Genomic DNA, 23,266 nt, shown 5'->3' with positions numbered 1-23,266 from the left:
AAATTTTCTTTTTAATTATGAATATTAAAAATTACTGCTATAATTTGGAGAATTTTATTTTTAAAATTTATCGAAATACATAAAAAAGATTTTTTCCTATATTGCAAAATTGAAAATTTGTCAATATTGATACTTGTTTTCGGAATTATTCCTAATATGAACTAATACTAACGTTTGAACACAGTTTTAAAGTTCTATTTAGATTTCGTTTAACAAAAAACAGGAAAAATAAAATCATCCTGTTAAATGTATCGTGATTTTATTATTTCAATTACGATTGCGTTAATTCGGATCCAGAATTCTTCACGTTTTAAAAATCTATATATGACTTTCCAATTTTTTAAAGCATTAACACATTTCTTTAAAAATAAGAAGAACAGAAAAAATAAATGAAAACAAACTTATTTTTTAAATCTTTGTTCAATAATTTACTTGAGATAGTTGCTATAACGGCCACATCTCTTTACTACTTACAAACAATGATTTTCTTTTTGATCAATTATTTAAGAAATAAAACTAAAAACAAAAAATATTAAATATATATAAGTATATGTATAGTATATGTATGTATGCATGTATGTATGTAATAAAAATGAAATATCACTAATAATTAAGCAAAAAATAAAGAGAAAAAACAATAGAGATGACGAATACAAATTTACAAGCATTTTAAAATTAAGAAAAGTAAAAAAAAATAAAACAATTTCATAGGCAAAAAGTTATAAATATAAAAATAAAACAAATTTACAACAAGCGCAAAATATTAGATAAAAAATGTTTTTTTATACTATTTGAAAAACAAACAAACAAAAAAAAACAATTTTAAGAGTTACAAAACTTAAGCAAACGTTGACAAACAATCGTTTTGAATTTAACACTCAACATTTCGAATATCACATCGGTGTCCTCTAACTTATGTGTAGCATGATGCTGTTGATGCTGGTGATCCTCTTCGGCTTGCAACTGTTGCTGCTGTTGTTGATAGAAATTTGAATTAGTTTCACCTTCGGTTCTTGCTATAAGAGTCTTAAATTTCTCATTGAGATTCTGTTCCAGATCGGTGTTGTTATTGTTAAAATACAGCACATAGGCCAGCTCCAACAGATAATAGTCTAAATCGGACAAAAAGAAACGCTCACATTCGGCCAATTCGTATTGATGATTGATGAAATGACTGAGCAAATAGTAAATAAGAAATCTTAGATCGGCTCGTCTTAGCGGCACATAGCCGGTGTCTTTTGAAAAGTACTCAAATATTTTCAAAGCACACAGAGAACTTTTTGTGCTCTGCAGGCACAAAGTGAAGGCATCAACGTATTTGAAATTTAACATTAACGTACGTATGCGATATTCTAGACGATTTTTGGAAAACTCTCTTACTTTATCGGGACTATACAGGCCATGGAATATGTACAGACAATAGTGTATGTAATTGCAGAGGTTTTGCAGTTCTTCACTGTCTTCCGCTGTTATCTCCCCATTATATAGGGTGCCATTATTTGTGGTAATGCCTTCTGCAGCAGTGGGGACTGCTGGTGCCGTTGCATTTTGCTGCAGCAAATCTACACCATTGTTATTATGGCCATTGTCATCGGTTAAACTGCCATTATCATTATCTACATTCGGTAATCGGGCATAGCTTTGTTCATCGGGCGTACACTCATACGAACTGTTGGTGGTCGGCAGTTGATTTTGATCCAGTATGTTGTCCGCCAGTAGCGGTGTGGTCAGCGACAACTGCAACGAGGAGGCATCATTTTGACTTAGATTTTCGAGAGAGGAAAGCATATCATCGGATTCCTGGCCCGTCACTATATTTGCCGAACTGTCGGCTTGTGTGGTTGATTTGTATTCGTTCGGCGAGGGTCTATCGTTTAGGTCACCAAATTGTTCGAAATCAATGTCAGCCTCTTGTAGGAAGTAATATTTGTAACGTGGTATGGTCTTTAGATAACGTATCGGTTCTGTATCCAAACGTATGCGGGGTCGTGGCAAATTGATTTCTACTGGTATCTCTATACACTGGCTCTCGAAACGCATTAAACGTTTGGTGGTGGGTAGACAAACAACACGTTGCTTCATTTTGTCAATACAGGCTCCCAAATCACGACCGCACTAAAATGTAAATAACAACGTTTTAATGAATTTAACATAAACCTCACTTCATAATTGTATTTACCTGTCCATTGGAATTGCCACCAAAAGCTTTAACAACAAAATCAGTTGTCATGACTAGAGTAAAATCTGCACCACAGTCCACATACATGGGACGATCGATATTGTCCAAAGGCGAAGGTTTACTAACTGCTCGACGTTCTTTATCTTCGGTACCCAATTGATGTTCCAAGTTTTTGCCCCATGTATACAAAGTGCATGAAGAGGAGATCAAAGCAAAGTGGAAAAGGCCACTAGAAACCTAAGAACACAGAATATTAAGAAACTCTTTAATTAACCCACTTTAATCCAACTATATACCTGTAATATTTGTCCCGCTACTTCGGAGGTATCAACTAAATGTGGTGACATGTGCTCACAAGGATCTATTTCCACTGTAGGTGGCTGTTGTACAGACGGTGGTGGAGCGGCAGGTACATTTGTGTTAGATGTTGTTGGTGCTGTCATTTCTGCAAATTTATTTTCTACTTTATCTACTTCTGCGGCTGCTGCTGCTACATTGGTAGTTTTTAATACGGGCACATCACCTACTACTGCATCATCTAAAATTTCTATATTGATATTTGCTGTGGCAGCATCTTCGGTGGCAATAACGTTTTCGTCTAAAGGTAAAGTATCATCAACTGGAACCATTGCCGCCACACCAGACGTAATTTCGTCTTTAGCATTACTTGTTACACCATCCTCATCGTTGGCTTTTATTACATCCAAACCTGGTGAGGTAATAGTTACTGTAGGCACAATATCTTTTGTTTTCGCCGGCGAATCGTTAGTTGAAGATTCTCCATCAATTGTGCTAGTGGAAGTGGCGGGCGCCGCAATAATGGTAGCCTCGAAACGTCGACTCATTTCACGTCGCTGGTGTTCTTCAATTTTTTGTTTGGCATTAGCTCTTCTCTTGATTTGATTGGCCAAACGCAAAGCTTGTGGTGATGAGCCCCAAGTGTACATACGTTCATTCTCATCTACGACTATCTGTGAGTGTATGTAAATTGGATAAGAAAAGCGTTGAGTATTAAAATACAATTTGAATTTTATATTGAGAACAATAAGAGATTGCTGTTTTTTTGTGGGGATGTTGAAGTTTTCTATAACAATGTAGATTACATTATTAGTTAAATTCGAAATTAATACTTACATTTGTAAAGAATTTTGTATGAATCAGTCTTATTCTCGCTGTGCCAATTTCGAGTCTTTGAGGTAATAGGTATTTTACTTGGCCAGCACAATTCATTTCATCATCTGGTGGTCTATTACTACTGCCACTGCTAATATTGCTACTGTTATCTAAAGATCCCTCGCTTTTTGATGAACCCAAACCTAGTTGGCCAAAATGGTTTGAACCGAATACATACAATTCGGTGGTATTTGGTAAGGAGCCTTCACACAACACCAAGCTATGGGCATGGCCCATAGCAACTTGCAGCACTTTCTAAAACGATTGTTTTAAATTATATGATCATTTTAAATAATTAACTAGACTTACCTTATATTTCAGAAATGAAAGTAATTTTGGCTCGGCCACATTTTCTGTATTGCCATGGCCCAATTGACCGTAAACACCCCAGCTGTAATAAAAATCATTGGTTTATTATAAACATTGTTGTATTTTATTTTGAGCTTGTAAACATACCCCCAAGTGTAAAGTAAACCATCAGCTACCACTGCATTATGATATTGTCCAGCCTCAAGTATGGTTATATTTTTACCATCAAACTGTTTAACTAGCATGGGTTGCAAAGTCATTTGCATTTGTTTGCCTATACCCAATTGACATAAATTATTATTGCCCAAAGTATACAGCTAAATAAAAACCAGAGATAGAGGAGGTTAGAGATACATAGATCAGAAATAATTACAAAACTTACTCCATTATTTGTAAGCACTAAGGTATGCTGACGTCCACATTTAACTGCATGTACTTCTAAATTTAGCTGGGACAATAAATCTAAACTTTTTACCGCATAAGGAGGTTCGGGAGTATCTGCACATAAAACAGCAATATAGTTTTAAGAAGCTCATAATATGTTTAAAGCTTACCCGAAGATTTATTAACACTATAATTGCAAGGCACACCATTAGAGCCCCAAAAGTAGGCTACACCATCTACCACACAGGCGCAGTGGGCACAGCCGGCCGATATTGGTTTAAAACGCGAGGTTTCGATGGCAAATTGATTGTCTTCATAAGTTAAACGAAACGTATTGAGGGCATTCAATACCCGATCACATTTTGAGCGCTGAGATTCCAAGTGTATGAGTACAGCCAAATAGGTTTCAATGAGATTTTTACAAAATTCCAACAAATAGGTATTATTGTCATTCGATTGAGATGAGGATGAGGTGTGCGAGACAATGGGTCTTAATGTTGCCGAAAAGGGATTTAGTTGTTGTTCCAAACGCTTTAAACAGAAATTCAATTTTAAAACAAATTCGTTCGTATGTCTTTTGTTTAATTACAAAAATACCTTCAAAACACTTGGCCGGATTTGTGGTAATTTCTCCTGTATGAAGGTAAAATAATCCACAGCTATGCTGGGCAAATATGTTATGGTCTCCGTAAACATAGATTCACTTAAATTGTAAAGACACACATTGAGCTCTGTGTACCAACCTAAGAACAAAATAGTTGTCAATTCTATTTTAAAAGGATGGACATTTAAAGCATTTACCAAATTCCTGGCCTACTACACTATTTAAAGCCAAAAAGGTATCAATACAAACACCGCGTACCTTGGCCAGCAAAAGAGCGGCCGAAAACAAACCGCTTTGACATAAAACTATGCTCGTCATATTGGTATGATATTTGCCATTGGTAACCAGGAAATTCCTAAAATAATAAATTTAGTAAAATACTTTCTTCACCCTACTTAAACTCTTCAACTCTTCTTTACCATAGAGGTATATAGTTCTTGTCATTGACAGCCTTCTCCGCCAATGTTATAAGCAGCAAATTAGCCAAATGAAACTGCGAAGATGGTGACATTTGCAATTGACTCAAGGACTGATCCACGCCATAGGTATAATCACCACAGGGCAGACCCTCATTCACATTCAGCCCCTTACCTTCAGGAGCATATTCCGCTGGTGTGGCCGGCAATATGGTGCGCACATCTTCCGAGTGTCTGTAGGTGATGTCGGGCAAGAGTGTCTTTATGATGGGATGACAAAAATATTTCGAATTAAGAACATGACTTAGCTTTAAAGCCATGGCACAAAGATGCATTAAAGCTGTGGTCTGGCCAAACATGGCCAATTTAAGTGCCGTACGTATGGGTTTAATGCGTGCCGTATTATAAGTGAGCAAAGCTTGTGTGACCTTCTTACGGCGCAATAGATAATCACCAGCAAATTCAATGCAAGCCTCGTAGGTGAGATCGAAAGTATTGCAAAAATCCCGACATTGCGTCCACTCTCCGGCCAGCGCTGAGTCGAGGAAAATGGCAAAGGGCTCTTTTCTGAAATTAGAAACACGGGGAATTAAAATCTCAAATATTTTCTATACGAAAAGGAATTTTGATTGGGAAGTAAACTTACTTGAGTTGTATATAATAGACATTTTTATTGGTCACCACATAGCAGGGATCATAATTGATTTTGGGAAATTCATGTTGCATTATTTCCATTTGCCTTAAAGAATATTCCTCCTGAACATCGGCCGTTTCATAGAACTTCACATAGTCCATGGGTGATTTGATGTCCTTGTGTTCGAATGCTTTGGTTTTTTCATCTTTTGATATGACTTCGTTGGCGGTTAAAGCTGGACGGTAAGTGGCCATTTGATATAGACTTAAAACGGTTTCATTTTCGAAACGAAACAAACCCAGCTGAGAGGACGAGTTGAATCTCTATTTAAAAAAAAGAGGAAAATTAATATAAAGTCAGTGCAAAAATAAACAAAATAACTAACATCTTCATTGCCGGTACGTAAAGAAGCCATAGCACTGCTTATAACACCAACAGCATTTATAGAATTACTGGGTGACAAACAGTCACGACTAAATTGTTCTGTAGTGTTGGTGGAAGCGGCACTGGTATCTGCAGGACTCTCGGCTTGAGCAGAATCAGGCAAAATTTTTATGTCACTGTCAACATCAACATTCCCACTATTGCTGAGATCATTTGAGGTTTTGGGAACTTCGGCATATTTTTCTTGTTTCTCTATGTCCATATCACGATTTTCTTTTTCCGTATTCTGATTTACCAACACTTCACAATCTTTCTGCAAACCACTACTACTCCCCGCCGCCGAATCATTGTAGTAATCGACATATTGTATGGAGTACAAAATATTAGAACTTATCAAAATATCCACACAATCGGGAGGGATTTTATAGAGAAATAACGGTTTCAAGTGTATGTCTATGCTGTGGACCGTAAAACTGTTCGATTGACTGTGTAGAGCACTCAGCAAATAAGTACTGCGTAAGTTTTGTATGGTATAAAAGGAACCAACAGAATTGGCCAGCAATTCCGGTGTCAAGGAGGGTGAGTCCACAATGGCAAATGAGGAACCCAGAGAGTTGTCCGGCATATCTATAATAAAGACAATTTTAAACAATTTAAACAAAATTTTGAAATAATTTCCTTTAAATGATTTTTATTTTAATTAACTTTTAACAAAATGTGTTTATGCTTTATCTTATTTATTTAAAGTGGCTGTTTTTAAACTATCATTTCTTTTTAATTTATGTAGAGCTAAATCTAACTACAAGTTTAGCTTATTTTTGTTTTTGGAATGAGATGCTTTAAATTTCAATTCTCTAACGATTTTTATTTTTTTTTTGTTTTTTGTTTGCAAAAAACTCACCAAATTTTGTTCTCATTCTATATAAAAAATTCATAAAACATTTTAAATCTTAATTTAGGTTTTTTTTCGGTTTTGAAAGAAAGAAAAATAGAAAAATAAAATAAAAAAAAAATACTTTTAAGATAAGGAAATTTACTGGTTGGTGTAGTAGCAACAACATTTGGAATTGGTGTAGTGCTTTTAATTTGGGACTGTATTAAGTTTGCATCTAAATTACATATTTATGGATATATGTGAAATAACAGCCCTATAGACTTGTACTATTCTATGTGTTATATCTATTAAATTACGCCAAATTGTTAATATACTTCAAGATACTGGAACTCATTTACATCCCGAAACAAACAAATTTCAAGTATTCTTAAAATAATTACTCCTTTTTTATTTAACTGCTTATTAAATCAAGTTTAACTAATATGTTTACAATATTTACATGTTTACATTAAGTATAAAGCCATTACAAATTATTCTAGCATACTGCATTTAAGACTGAATAATTGTATATAAAACAAAATAATCATTCATACCCATACGCTGTATTAAAGACTTAAATTTTAATCGTAGAGCTGTTGAAGGCAGTGACTGCAAAGAAACTATATCAGGTGTATTTTTAAATTTGTGAAGGTATACAAATTGCAATAAATTTTTAACTTAGAAGTGTAAATATTTTCGCATTTAACAAATTGTGAAACTTTTTGGTACAGAAAAGTTTTCTACAGACAATTTTTAAAAGTATAACAGTTTAATATATGTATTCGATTAGAGTATAACAGATACCAATAGAAATTTATTCGAAGTATAACAGTTTTCACAGATTTTATGGAGTATAACAGTTTGCTATGGACATTTTTTTTAATTTTATTGAGCACTCTTGGCGGTACAACAGTTTTATTTACTTTAAATTGTTCGTATAAGTAAAAACAGTTAAAAACATTAACAATTGTTACCTTTTAAAAACGGTGGTTTATTTCCTTTAAATAAACCGTATATTTTTAATTGAAAATAAAAGCGATGAGTGGTTATTAGGGTATTCGAATTATTCGATTTTTCTCTTGTTAGAATAAAACGAATAATTCGAATAAGAGATTTTAACTTGTTCGAATAATTTGATCACACGTTTAAAATTAATCGAATTATTCGAATAATTTAATTATTTTTTAAAAAGGTAAATAATGAAGTTTTGATGTCGGTTTTTAAATATTTTATTGTTAAAGAAAAACAAAAAATAACTTTAAAGTTAACAATTCAAGTATTGATAATGTTTAAAAAACATTCGAAAACAAAGTCCATCATTAAATTTTCATCAAAAATATTCTTATCAGATTAACTCCGTTTCCGTTTTGGAGCTATGCTTTAAACAAATTGAGTTAATTGGACATGCTCCTGAATTCAAGTTCAATATAAACGTATTAAGAACTTTTTTATGTCGTTCATTAATTCGGGTTTTAAAATGAGTAACTAATTCTTTAGTAAATTAATTATTCACTTTATCTAAATTATTTATAACAAAATTGTATTATATCCTCAAGTTCTATCAGGGTTCCGAATTTTTGCTTAATCAAGTTGTCTTAGGGAATTACACAAATCTGTCCAAAGTTTGATATCATTGTCAGTGAACGTGGCTAATTTGAAGTCAAACAGTGCATGATTTACGCATTTAGAAATACGCAAAAAGTTTATTAACATATTAGACAAAGATGTTCAACGATGTTCAAAATCATGTATAAGACGAACTCCATGCATTTCTTGCAGCAAAACGTTAATTTGCAATATTTGTGTTTATCATTCGATGGATTTGCGATTCTTCTAATATTTTTCCAGCTAAATAACAAATATTTTATTCCGCACCTTTTATTTTCATTGGTTCAAGTCCTAAGTTAAACATTTTTAAAGATTTGTTTTTAGAATTGTAACTTCTTGCAGTAATATTTATATATTTATAGAAGAAGCTATCGGAACACTCATCTACAGTCTTTAGTTATTCGTCGAATTTCAGAAATAATACAATTTTTGTGAGTCATTATTACTTATTTAAATTTGGAGTTATGAAAAATTTTAAGCAATTTAATAAATTTAAATATATATGAACATTTATTCGTTTAATTCGATTATTCTAAATAAAATTGTTCGAATTATTCGTTATTCGAAAATGGCCATTTTTAAATTGTTCGAATAATTATTGGATTAATCGAACGATCATTAGTCGAATGAATACCCTAGTGGTTATTTATTTAAATTAAAACAATAGGTTAATTAGTCATTCGGTTTATATACACACACTTTAAAAACACAATTAATAATTCACATGAATACACTGGTAATGCAGTTGTCGTTAACTTTAACAGTGCCTATGATTAACAAACTCACTCTGCAATTCACTGTTACTACTAGTACATATTTTCTGGAATTTTCTAATAGACAAAACTAGAATGTTCTATTTCCACAATGATCACCTAAAGCAGTGATGTTAACTTTTTAATTTCGATTACCGTACAGCCCTAAAAAAATTACCGTTTTTTAGGTAAAATTACCGTATCCAAAGTTTAGTACAAAAATAATAATATTTTCTTATTGAAACAGGTTTATTTTTATAATTCAATATATCGAGGGCCTATATTCAAAACTCTCTATCTTAAAAAACAACTTTTCAGGAAAGCCAAAAAACTGTTTTTTGTCGCGTGTTACTTGAGTTATTAAAATTCGGTATGCTAGAGGGTTTTTCTTCTCCAAATATTCAATGTGTATATAAAAATTAAAAGATAGAGGATTTTGCCATCTGTCAGTTTTTAACGTGATTTATTTAAGATAACGGCTAATAATACAACATAAGATAAAAAAAAACTTTAAAAGTAGACACTTTTTAAGCAAACTCCAACTTTAACCATTTATTTTTATGCCATGGAAATTATATTTTCCAAAAACAAAATGGTAAAATATTTTCATGATAATTAATTTTTTTAAAAGATTGAAAAATCTAAATTTCATGTTCAGCATTCAAAAATTAGTAGGAAAACATGAATTGTAAGAAGAAATTATTCCAAAAAAATATTTGAAAATTATTTGAAAAGATAGAGGCTTTTGCATTCGGAAAAAAATAATTGTTTAACATAGAGAAATAACAAAAATGCAAATAAAACTGCAAAAGACAATATGTTGTAAGAAATTCACACCATAGATGAGGGCTGTTTTACTGAACATTTTACTATCAAAAAGTAATTTTCGTGAATATCAAAGATAGTGGGTTTTGAATATAGGACCATGTTTGTAAAACAGCAGAATGCCATTTTTATCAACATCATTTATTTGCCTTATAATATAAATTCCGTATCTATTTATTTAAATTCATCCATTTCAACAGCTTCTGGGAAATGCAAAACTAAAGGAATTATAGAAATATTGGTATCGAACAATTGGGGATTTATTACGATCAGTTTTTAATACTAATTTGTATGTTGAAATATCAATACTTGAAAGACTTGCGATTACTTTACCGCGTAGATATATTTTGTCTAGTGGTAGTTGGTTATCATCATCCTCAAAGTTTTATGATTATTTTAATGAGAAATATGTACATTATATGTAGACAAATTATGGAAATATAACGTTTGGGATATAATTTTTAAAAATTTAAACTTTTTAAAATTACCGTACAAATGTAGAAATTACCTGCCTACCGTACGGAGGTCTAAATTACCGTACAATACGGTAATTACCGTACGGTTAACATCACTGACCTAAAGCTTTTAGTAGCTTTAATGTTCTTGGCGCCTGCTTTATTGGCTTCGCATCTCCAGTATCTAATCAAATTGATGTTTTACAATTACCGTTCTATCTTGGCTTTGACTCTTTAAGGCGAAGACGAAGGGCGGTAATCCTTCTACACATTTCCCCACATATTCCGCTAGTAGCTAGTGTTCTTTGGTGGACATATGGCAGGTTCCAGATTTTCATCCCAATTGAATACTGCCTCTGCTGTAGAGCACTGACCTATTTCAGAATTTGGCTTAACGATTTTTTCATAGCTGGACAGGTTAATTACTCTTAAAGGAACTAGGGTTTAACGAGGGTTTTTTCTGTTATAAGATCACATTTTGTTTCTGCTAGTTCTACAAATCACAAACTGTTCTCCTCACAGTTTCTCGTTTGTGCCTCTAGAAACATGATGAATATTCAAATTGATAATGCAATTTCATAACGGAGTCGGTATAGGCATTTCCGTCTGTCCGCTTGTCTGTTGAAATCAACTTTCCGAAGCACCCAAAAAACTTACATAATTAATAATCAATATATGGCTAAGATATAAGCACGGAATATGTATATCTAATGACAGACATTTTAAAGGCCGTTCCAACGACCTATATAATGCCATAGATATTCGAACCGAATTTTTGATGAAGGGTATATAAGATAAGCCAAATATAGCTCTCTTACTTGTTTTACATGAAATTTATCGCAGTTTTCTTTATAACAGAGTATTATAAAAGTTTCATATAAACATTTCTATTGAAAATTGTATTGAGTATAACAGTTTTCTGTGAATGTAATGAGAATTGAGTTTTGATAATGTCTGAAGGTACTCGCTACTAAGTGGTGACGAGCACTTTTTAGTGGTGTTTATCAGGCGAAATCCCTGGTAGCCTTGAAAAGTTCAGATCTATTTTATTGGGATACTTTACGTAGGATGATAATATTACATTCTATCTTGATAATCAGGCCGCGTTAAAGGTTCAGAAGTCTCAAATAAAAGCTATTATCTGACTGTAAGAGAGTCAACCGGTTTTTTTTCATCATTTTTCGACCGGTTTCGGTTTTCTTTAACATTTCGGTTTTTTGAAAAACCGGTTTTAATGAAATATATTTTCAAAAGCTCATTTAAACATATTTTTGAAAAACTTGTAGCATTTGCCAATACATATTTCGTAAAATATATAAAACAATTGCCTTAAGACAAAAATTTTAATTTAGCGTCGTTTTCATCTACATATATAAAAATGAAATGGTCCATTTATGTAATGTCATCACGTGACAACAGCTGGAGCGATTTGGCTGATTTTTTTCGTTCGATAAGCCGGTGAAACAAGAGCCTAAAAAATAAATAAAACTTTACTTACATTCTTCAATTTTTTGACGATTATCCGACAGACGCATTTTGATGGCATTTAACTTTTTCGATCCCAAGGATTTTAAAGATGCCAGACGAGCACGGGCGGCTGGTAATATGCCAGCTCGACCATTTGCATCGTCTAAATCGTTAATTAAATTGTTATCCTGCTGTTGTTGCGTCTGCTGCTGTTGTGGAGGCTGTTGCTGATTTAAACGGACCGCTGAATTTGTAGTGGTTACCGTTTGTTTTGCACTTGTAGCTGTGGTACTTACAGCTACCTTATTGTCCAAATGTCGTGTTATTGCTACTGAGTAAGGGGGTGGAGGAGGTTGCTGTTGTGGATTATTATTTTCCGCAGCAGTATCGGTAGTTGCTGCAGCTGCTGCCGATGAAGAGGCTGCTACTGAAGAGGAGTAACCAAGTGGTGCTGGTGGTGGTTGTACAGGCCTGTTTTGAGCCACTGCTGATGAAGTTGCTACCTGTATTTGTGCTGAAGGCAGTGTCTGTGAGACCAAAGAGAAGTTGGAGGTGCCATCACCTGTAACATCAGCAACTGCTATATTAGTTGTAGTTGTTGTTAGTATATTATCATCGCTCATAAAAACATCCTCATCTGGTTGAGATTTTTCTGAAGCAGGATCCGAAGAGTTGCTAGTATTCTTTAAAGGCATAACAATTTGCCAATCGTTTTCTTTGGGCTGTGAGGTTGTGGGTGACATTTCGCCGGGGTAGATATATTTAATGGCTTTTTGTTCCAACAGCAATTTGAATTGTTGTTTTAAAGATGAAGTTATCTGAAATAAACAAAAGAAAAATTAATAAAAAATAAAATAGTTTCGTAATTATATTTTACAACTTACTAATAACATGACACTGTCAAAAGTATTGTCTCGACAAATGAGCAATTTAACCACTGAACCACTTTCCACCGCTGTGCTGGCCACAAACGGACAATTGGGACTGAGACCCACAAAACATACTGAACCATCCGAATAGCCAATAACGGCACGATTTACGCCCTCTAAAGTACGCCACCATACCACCGACAGAGGATAGGGACAGGTGTTGGAGGCCATAAATGACATACTCATTAAGGGCAAATGACTGTTGCCCGTCTTATCGTCCACTTGATTGGGAGCACTTGAAGTTGCCAACATTTCGGCAGGTACATCGTGACTAAAAACTTCCATATTACCCTCATCTATGGCAGCGGCCTCCACCATTACCACTACATCGTCGTCGTTCTCCTGTGGCTGGTTTTCTTCATTTTTCTCTTCGTTTACATTGAGATTTTCTACTTGTTCTACTAGTATTTTAATATTATGACTTTCATCTTTATCTTCAGCCTCTGGCTCATTACTATTCGCTGGCTTTTCTTTAGCACGCTCCTCATTTCTAAGTGTATTAAGAGCTGAATGTCTTTTTCTGGTCAATTGATTGGGACACTTTTTTGAATTGGGACATTCATGTGGACCCACAAAGGGTATTATGTACGAAGTTACTTGTGTTAGACTGTAGTGCGATTGTGGATAGCCAGAGTTGTTGGTATTTTTCTCTAAGAAGTTTTTGTCCACGACCGCTAGGGCGGGCACTATGTGTAGAGTGTTGTCGAAACCTGAAAATAGAAAAGATTTTAAAGAAATTACTTTTTATTTAATGGAATGTTTTGAATTTAGAGTCTCCTCGACATTCTGGCAAATTCTACAAAAATCAGTAATGACATTGCCTCTTTTATCGAACAGATAACCGTTATTAAATCCACAAAGATTCCCAAACTTTGTCTGTTCATACCTCACATTTACTGCCATATCTTGCCTGGGACATATAGACTGAGGTTTAGGGTTCTATAATGGAAACAAAATTTCGACTTTTCGATTTTTTTCCATTTTTAGTGGAAATGTCGATATAAAAAAAAGAGAAAAGTCGATAAAAGTAAATTTTTTTATTTTTAATTTTTGTGATAAAAATGTTAAAAAATTAGTTTTTCTCAAATTCTATAAATCTAGCAACGGTATGTGGTTTTATTAAAATAGGATTAAAGTCGAAAGAAATCAACTTTTCATATTAGCACAATAGTCGAAAGTTTGAAAATCTACAAAAGTCGTATAGTCGACATTTTGTTTCAACTATAGAACGCTAATATGGACCTTGACAGTCGATTCAACTCTTTTATTGGTTGGTTTCATTCAAGTGCCTCATTCCAACTATTTTTTTCAGAAAAATCGAACAATCGGTTACGTTCTCCCAAAAAAGTCGAGAAGTCGACTAACTAAAAAAAGTCGATATTTTTATTTTTTATTTTGTTGTAAAAATTTTTAAAAATGCAATTTTCTCCTCAATAAATCTAACAACCATATATTTTTGATCAATATCAATAGTCCAAAATTAAATTATTCAAAAATTAAAAAAAGTCGATAGTTCGAAAAGTCGACTATTTAAAAATCGAAAATTAAAGTTCGAAAATTCCACATTTTGTTTCAACTATAGAAACCTACTGCAAACCCTAATAGTCTATAGGGATGGCTATTGAGGGGTCATTCATGCAATACGCAGACCTAATGACTGATTACTGCATGAATGACCTAATGGGTGATTACCAGGGCAACCAAAAATATGCTCTAAAAAAAGTGTTTTATGCGCATAAAATATGCACTTAAAAACGAAAAACATGCTATTAAAATATAAAAAATATGCACTTAACAATAGTTGGTTATTGTTTGATTTCAAAATTTCATTAAAAAAATATATATGAAGTAAATAAAATATTGAGCTCATAAATTAAAATTGGTTATTATAGGATTAAATTTCGATTTTAGTGAATTTGGCACTACATGAAAATAGTTTGATTCAATTCATTTTATTATATTTAGCAATAAATTACTATGTGTATACTTAAGTTTTAAAATTTTTAAACTAAATCTTTTTAGTTTTAGATTTCCGAGTTTCTTAGACAATCTTAATCAATTGATTTGTCTCATCTTTTAAACTGCCTAATACTTCAAACTTTTTTTTGGTAATTAGTGGCATAATATTTTACTTTCTCAATCTATGTGTCCCAATGTTTATAGGATCCCTACTGAGGATGTACCCAATCAATTTCTCGAAATGTTTCTATTCTATATGAAGCTTTAAAAACTTGTTTACCATTTAAATAATGTTTCAAAAACTCTATGAATAGCCTGTGTCATTTTTTGGTAAAAATTGCAATGGATTTTGGAGCATTCATCATGTATCCAGATTAATATCTGAACACGGCTTCTAAAATTTAAATAGAATTATAAAAAAGCCTTACAATAGTTTAATGACAGCAATTAAAAAAATATAAAAAACTTTTTATTCAAGTTTTATCATTGGGACTCAAAATTCCCATGTTTCTTCCTTTCTTTTCCATTGTATCGTTTCGATATCCACGTATATTGATTTTTAATGATTTCTTAATAACTTTTTTTTACAAGTTATGTAAATACATATATCAATGGGTTTTGAACGCGAAATTTTCGATGGATCTTAATATTCTGAACATCTGTTGAATACTTATTCAATTTTACATTAGTGGTAAACTATTAATGCCCAACCATAACTGTCTCAAGTTGCCTTAAATTCCTTCTTTTAAATGTATCCAAAAATTTGTTATGAAGTTGGAATTTTCTTTTAATTTTTTACGTATTTTTACTATTTGTTAATATTTGTGTGTGTATATTTTTAATTTAATTGAAATATATGGAAACTAAGCACGAAAATTCTATGAAGATAAGTCGATTATGGGTACTCTATTTTTGTATTTAAGTAGCTTAGACCAATTATCATTGGACCTCAACAAAATAGTAAAATATAGAAATGAAAAATTACAATACAAACAATAAAATTATATCAGGAAAATAAAATAATGAAAAATACAAGAAAATATGCAACAAAAATATGAAGTTATGAGTTAAATATGCAAAAATATGCTATAAAACGCAAAATATGCTAAAATATGCAGTAAAGAGCAAAATATGCACTAACAAATCGATGCCAAAATTCTTAAAATTGTCTGAAACGGATATATAACTAACTGATATGTTTATACGACGCACAGCAAAAAATATGATATTGCATATTTTTGGTTGCCCTGGTGATTACTGTATGAATGGCGTCGTGTAATCTTCTGCTTCACTAAGCCAGATACATAGAGACGCTGAGTGCATTTGTGAATCTTTCCTGGGTGTTTCTATTCCAATATACTTTACTACCCAGGAAAATGTCTAAGTCCTTTGTTTGTCTGCTTATTTATAGTGTTTTCCAATACATTTTACAATGACATTGATATTTACATTCGATTTTGTTTTCGTTTACATTCTTTAATTGCAAAGTAAACAATGTTATCTCAATAAAACAAATAAATCGATCGAAATCTTTTGTGGAAAAAAATTACTTGCGAAAAGAACACTCCTTCTTAAATAAATAAAACTCCTATAGGGGACATTTTTCACAATGTAACATTTCCAATTTGTGTGTGTGTTTTTCAAGCAATTCTATAAGGTTACAAAGTCTTACTGTCTAGCCCCATCATGATACGAAATATGTACTAAAAGAGACATCCTTCTTTGATTTATAATTTGTTTGCCCCTACTTCATAAGTTTAACAAGTACATGAACTAATTGAAAACTCTGGGGTAGGGTGACAAATTCACTTAACTTTAATGACATCATCTACATGATAAACTCATCTGCTGTTTGTAGGGATAGGCAATACAATTTAAAATAAGATGTGGTTACAAAATGTGAAATAGAATAGGTATGAAGCTAAAATAAAAATAAAAAGATTGAGGTTTATATAATTTGTTCAATTCTTATCCAGAGTCTATAGTTACACGATGGCTATTGAACAACACAAAGAGGTCTACTATAAGCGGGAGCTACTACAAAGACTATTGACATTCCCAAGACAGCCGGTTTTACGCACCGGAATGACCCGAGTTCACTCTGCCAAGGGCTGTAAACTCAGCAATCACTGCTGCTACAACAAAGCAAATACTATTGAACCTATTCTAACCTAAAAATATTAGAAACTGATTTTTTAGTACTTGTCCTCGTCAATATAATAATAAACTATAAAAATTTACAAAAATTGTTCAGGAATTTTTTTATTTGCATGTCAATAGTCAGCTATTATAAAACATATTAATAATCCTGCAAATTATTCATAAACTGTTAATAAAAACTACGCTAGAATATTTTAAATAAAGTAATATATAAATATTTTTTGAAATTAAAAGCTGCACACAGTTTTGCATTACTAAAGAAAGTGTTTTTAGGTCATTTAGGCACACTTTACTAAGTGTTTTAATTTAATCAATATGTGCACCAAGTAGAACAACTACTTGGGCATCCTGCTGTGAAAATAATGACACTCTTGACACATTTTTATTGAAAAGATGATGTTAAATAAAGAATAAGAAGATTTAGTATTTGTTCTATGAAAAGCATCACTACATATTTAAAAGTACTGAATTTAATACTTTAAATTTTACTTAAATTCTTACGTTTACTGTATACCTATTTCTCTATATTTTATCAATGTATAGTTCATGATTTCGGTAAACAATTTTATGCTAACTACATCATTTTAAATTATATTTTAGAATTTTCTAATTGTTTTTCAAAAAATTCCACTTATAGTTTAGACATTTTTAATAATAGCAAGTTACTACTCTATATCCAATGTACACATCTGCTCAAAATAATAGATACACCTAATTGGAAAAAATTTAAATGGCGGTAACATTGAAAATTTCCTCGCAAGCGTTAAGAATACATCATATTATTAAAATTTCTATCTGGCAATGTCATGTCAGTCAAAAATCTGGCAACTATTTGCTTTCATGTTGATTTTTAAAAACGAATTTATTTGAATTACAAAAAATTATTTGCTCATAAAAATAGATACACATCAGTAATTTGTAATTTGTTTATATACAATTTTTTTTTTGTGCAATTTTTTGTTCCTATTTACGTGAAACAGTAAGTATAATTTAAATTTTAGCAACAATTTTATAAAAAATAGGACTCTTTTGAAGAAAATGGGACGAAATCATCATTGTACCGAAGATGAGAAAAAAATTGTTCAAACGATGAGAAATCAAGGAAAATCATTACGGGAAATAGCAAAGAGCATAGGAAGATCTTTACATTTTGTCCAAAATGCTTTATCTAAAAAACAAAAAAGAGAAACTCGCGGTAGACCAAAGAAAACCAGTCCAGAAACAGATAGGCGGATCGTCCTTATGGTTAAAAAAGACCCTTTCATATCATCGAAAGCTATTTCTGCGGAGCTATGTAACGAAATCAGTCCACAAACAGTTCGTCGTCGTCTTTTACAAGCTAAATTGCCGGGAAGAATTGCCAGAAAAGTGCCACTAATGCGCCAAAAAAATATCAAGACAAGATTAGAATTTGCTAAAGAGCACTTACAATTGTCCGGGTGTGAAGGCGAAAAAAAATGGAGAAATATTTTATGGAGCGACGAAACAAAAATAAATTTGTTTGGAAACGACTGCCAAAGAAATGTACGCCGACCAAAAGGAAAAGAATTCCACGTTAAATTTACAAAAAAGACGGTAAAACATGGCGGGGGAAACATAATGGTTTGGGGTTGCTTTTCATGGAATGGTGTTGGTGCGATATTCCGAATAGAAGATACCATGAATGCTAGTGGGTATAGAGACATATTGGAAAACGTAATGGTTCCATATGCATCGGAAAATATGCCATTAATATGGACATTCCAGCAGGACAACGACCCAAAACATAGTTCAAGATTAGTTAAAAACTGGTTCTTGGAGAATAACGTACCTGTTTTAAGCTGGCCCAGCCAATCCCCTGATTTAAACCCAATAGAAAACTTGTGGAGTGAATTAAAGATAAGGCTTTCGAAGGAAGTTTTCAAAAATAAAGACGATTTATGGGAGAAAACGCAAAAAATATGGTACGAGATTCCATTGGAGAAGTGTCAGAACTTGATATCCAGTATGCCCAGAAGAGTGGAGAAAATTTTACAAAACAAAGGTGGATATACTGGATACTAGCTTTACTTTAATAATAAACTAATTTTTTTAAGATAAAATTTATTAGCTTTTGTTTAATAAGAATTTTTAAAAATGTATCTATTATTATGAGCACCAAATTTTTCGAAATTTAAGAAATTTAATTTACTTTATAATATTTATTATTAATTATGAAATATTTTGTTTTTGTTTTTTACTCTCCTTTTAACTATAAATAAAAATCGACTGATTTTTTTTTATAATTTTACAATATACCATTATTTTTTTTCGTTTTTAAAAAATAAATTTTGGTGTATCTATTATTTTGAGCAGATGTGTATTTCAGAAGTCATTTGGAAATTTCTCAAATTCGGTTAGAATTTCCCTTATGGAAATGAAACATGGTAAAGAAAAATGCTCCTTGGTTAACATACAAATTAATGGGGCCTAGGTATGTTAAGTTTTGGTAAAAAATGCAATTGTTCTAAAGACAAGAATCTAACGATAAAGTTTCTTATAAACCATATCTTATGTTTATCAATTTTATAAACCTAAACTAACAAATATTGCCACCATCGTCTCCCCATTAATATCAACATTTTACTTTATATACTTACATAAAACCAACAGCCATGTTCCCGATGGATCAAAACAAACATCATGTATGACACGGGATGTGCGACGAAACCAGGAGATTAATTTTAACACCTCTTGACCACCCTCACTGGTGTAGCGCAGCACAATGTCATTGTCCTCAGACACTAAGCACAGCAGCTGTTTGTGACAATCATACTCCGTAATGGTCGATAACTTGCAATTGAAATTCGTAATCAATGGTCGCAATTCAAAAATGTCCAGATAATAAAGAGGCGAAGTCATAACGTCTACGTAACGTGACGCCGGCTAGCAAAGCTCCAAAAAGGAACTCAATAATCCTTGTTTAAACCAAAATATCCCAAGAAAATTCTCATATAAATTGCTGCAATAAGTGGGGGGAGTAAAGTGAAGGGTGCGGTCTAGTTTTTCTTCGGTGAATAGAAAATTTTCTTTACACGTTCAAAAGCTAAACGAAAATTGTTTGTAAAACTTTACGCCATACAATTATATTTATTTCATTTAATACTCACGGTTTAGTTTTGCTTATTTTCTAGTTCATTAATAAATTTTAATGCCGCCACCGAAATTTTTCACTTAAAAACACCTGGGAGTATTAAATTTTTTTGAATAAGGAAGTAAAATAGAATCGAAGAAGACAAAAAAATTCAATAATTGTCGGCCGTGTCGTGTGTAGGTTTGTGTGTGTTATTTGGTTTTTGTTTTTTCCCTTGAATTTTTATACTTTTTGTATTGCAATTCTGCTCTGTGTGTTGAAAATAGTTGATTGTACTACGAATAGTGTTTTGTACACGGTCTTCTTGTGGCAAATTGTAGAAAGCAGCAGTCCGTCGTTTAGTTGCCCCCCGTTTATTTTTTTCCAACACTTTACTTTTTTTATTTAATTTTTATATTTATTTTTTTTTGGCTGCGCACTCACGTAATGTTCTTGTTCTTCCTTTTGGGCTGTTGTTGTCGTTGGGTCTTTTTTTCAAAATACACCACCCCCTTTTTATTGTTACACTAAAATGTTTTTTAATTGCTGCTCCTATAATAGATGGATAATAGAGTTCAATTTGGACTTCATTAAGATCTACGATTGGAACTCATGTGGAAGTGTAAGATAGCTACGATTGAAGTTCAACTAGCACTTCATGGTATCCACTTGATTTTATCACGTACGTCTATTTTTCTTAACAAAAAAACTAATTTAATTTTTATAGTTGAAATCACTTGGTAAATTAAATTACCTTAAAGGTAATTTAATTCAAATATTTTATTTATTTTCTTAATTTAAATACATATTTTTATTTGTTGTTAGTCGTAGGATATGACACAATGTATTTTTTGCATGTCAAAACAAATGTAATTTTGCTTTGTGTTTGTTTTCCTCAAAAAACAAACTCTGCGACAGAAAACAACTTCAAGCAGTTACTTCACACAAACACATGTAATCCTTATGCGCTTGATAAAATGTCTTTTCCTCGGTAATCAGATAACTTCAAGCGCTTATAGGAATTTACATTGGCTGCTTGACAAGCAGATATTTTTTGCGCTGCCGTTCCAATCGTGGAAAGTTTGCGAGAAATAAAAATAAAGAAAATTTCAAATGTCAGTTCGTCACTTGGCAGCACTTTTATGTCAGAAACACAAGACAAAGAGAAAACAAATACAGTGTTGCATTTTTTGCGTATATTATCGTATAAAATCACTAATATATAAGAAAAAGTCTGGTATTCTGTAGGCTTTATAACGATACTTTTTTAATTTGTTTCCTCTTTGATGGGGTTTATCGTAAATGTCAAGTTAGATTTTCTATATGTATGTTGTTCATGTGTATACTGGGGTTGCTTTGCTATTTTTTTTTAGGTAAATTTCTTTTTTACTTTTCTATTATTTTCACATTTTTTTGTTATAATTGCACAAATTTCACTATACACTTGATGGTGGCATATTCTTAAACATAAAAACAACAAATTTTTAATTGTTTCACTTTTATTTTATATAAAATTTCTATTTTTTCTTAAATAGTTCTTAGCAGAAAATCAAAATAAAGAAAATCCAATAAAATTTACCAGATGACTGAATTGGCACAATTCCAATTGTCATTTTTGTAACTTGGCAGCACTTAAGAATAGAAAACAAAGAACATAAAAAGAAAAGAAATACAGTGTTGTATTTATCACGTATTTAAGCTAAAAAGCACTAAATTAAAAGGAACTAAGAGAAGTATGGTACTCTTTAGATTTGATAACGGTACTTTTAAATTTGTTTCCTCTTTACATTTACCAGAATGTCAACAAAACAAAATGTAATTCATTAAAAAATATTAGTGTGTAAATTGTTATTAAAATGATTTAGTTATTTATAATCCACAAAACTTAATGAGAAGACAATAAAAATAAAAAGTGTGTGCTAAACTATGAATTTCTATCAAAAATGGATTGTCTGTGCTGTGTGTGTTTGTAAACAAAGTGATAGTGCATTTTTTAACAAATTGTTGACTGGCAAGGGGAATCTTTTACTTTATGCTAAAAGGTAAGCGCCAAATATTAAGTTTTTATAAGTTTCTTTTAATTTCATTACATTTACAAAATAATTTTTGAGCAGATTACACATTCCGGCTAATGCTGTTATAAGAATTGGCATTTATGTAGTAGGGTCATTGGCCACAGATTTCTACGATGCTCTATAAGAGCTGCTAATTTGTTTTGTGCGTAAATTTCTAAAAGTAACATTTAAGTTTTCAATATAAGGCTGCTTGCAAGTGTTTGTTTGGTATTCGGATTAGTTTCCCGATCATTATATTATTTTGCCCGAATATATTTTGGTAAATGAGTCTCATTTGTGCCGAAAACACATGATTATAGTTAGCCATGTACCGGTAACTTAGTTTGGTGTTGTGAATTCTAAATTGTTATAAGGCTTTTGTAATTCATTACCCAAGAGATCATTCTGTCCTGTAGTAACAGGTTTTCAGATGAGGAATCTGGATTTTGTATGAAAATAATCAATCACTAAGTCTAGTTTATTCATAATTTATTCATAATCTTTAGTTTAAATTGGCTTATAAAAAATAGTTTCCACTTCATGGATGGTTTCGAGCACGAACGGGTAGTAATGGACTGATCTTGACAAACAATGCTTACTGAAATTTATGTTTAATTATGTAAAACACAACTGAGCTAATTGTTAATTCAATTGTGCTGTATATTTTATGGAAATCAATATATGTATGTATTTGACATTTGTGAGATCAATTCTATTCAGTTTCAATAGTGTTCATCCTAGGACCGACTAAGTTAATAATGATTTTGAGGCGAGGTAATACATGGTACAAAAAGGAAAGTTGGATACCGATACGAAAAGTTAACGCTAATTTGGAATATTTTATCGGTAATGGCATTTTGGCGTATTTCGGTAACCTTATTTTAGCGGTAACTTGTATAAGAAGTTGAAAAGGTATTATATTATATTTTAAATTGCGTTGATTTCAATAAAATAAATTATTGAATGGCATTAACGGTAATTACGATTATATCGGTATCTTTAGCCAACC

General features: G+C 31.9%; 1 protein-coding gene across 2 annotated transcripts; it reads right to left on the bottom strand.

Moving 5' to 3' along the window:
* Window positions 1-401: 401 nt before the first annotated feature.
* ca (claret) lies at window positions 402-21,208 on the bottom strand. Of its 2 annotated transcripts, none has more exons than XM_065516461.1 (17): window positions 20,241-21,208; window positions 19,731-20,176; window positions 12,949-13,703; window positions 12,096-12,882; window positions 6,085-6,710; window positions 5,712-6,022; window positions 5,069-5,632; window positions 4,847-5,004; window positions 4,643-4,776; window positions 4,216-4,576; window positions 4,044-4,159; window positions 3,809-3,978; window positions 3,662-3,743; window positions 3,314-3,607; window positions 2,476-3,150; window positions 2,180-2,416; window positions 402-2,115 (listed from the first exon to the last, which is right to left on the bottom strand). In XM_065516461.1, the coding sequence occupies exons 2-17, from the start codon at window positions 19,990-19,992 to the stop codon at window positions 823-825; spliced, it is 6,825 nt and encodes a 2,274-aa protein (XP_065372533.1). In that variant the 5' UTR covers window positions 19,993-20,176; window positions 20,241-21,208; the 3' UTR covers window positions 402-822. The 2 variants fall into 2 exon arrangements, with proteins under 2 accessions (XP_065372533.1, XP_065372532.1); XM_065516460.1 differs by having other exon boundaries at window positions 4,643-4,788; window positions 20,241-21,207.
* Window positions 21,209-23,266: the final 2,058 nt, after the last annotated feature.

This window comes from Calliphora vicina, chromosome 1, assembly GCF_958450345.1.
Source record: "Calliphora vicina chromosome 1, idCalVici1.1, whole genome shotgun sequence".
Taxonomy (NCBI): domain Eukaryota; kingdom Metazoa; phylum Arthropoda; class Insecta; order Diptera; family Calliphoridae; genus Calliphora; species Calliphora vicina.
This window is presented reverse-complemented; position numbering and strand designations above follow the sequence as displayed.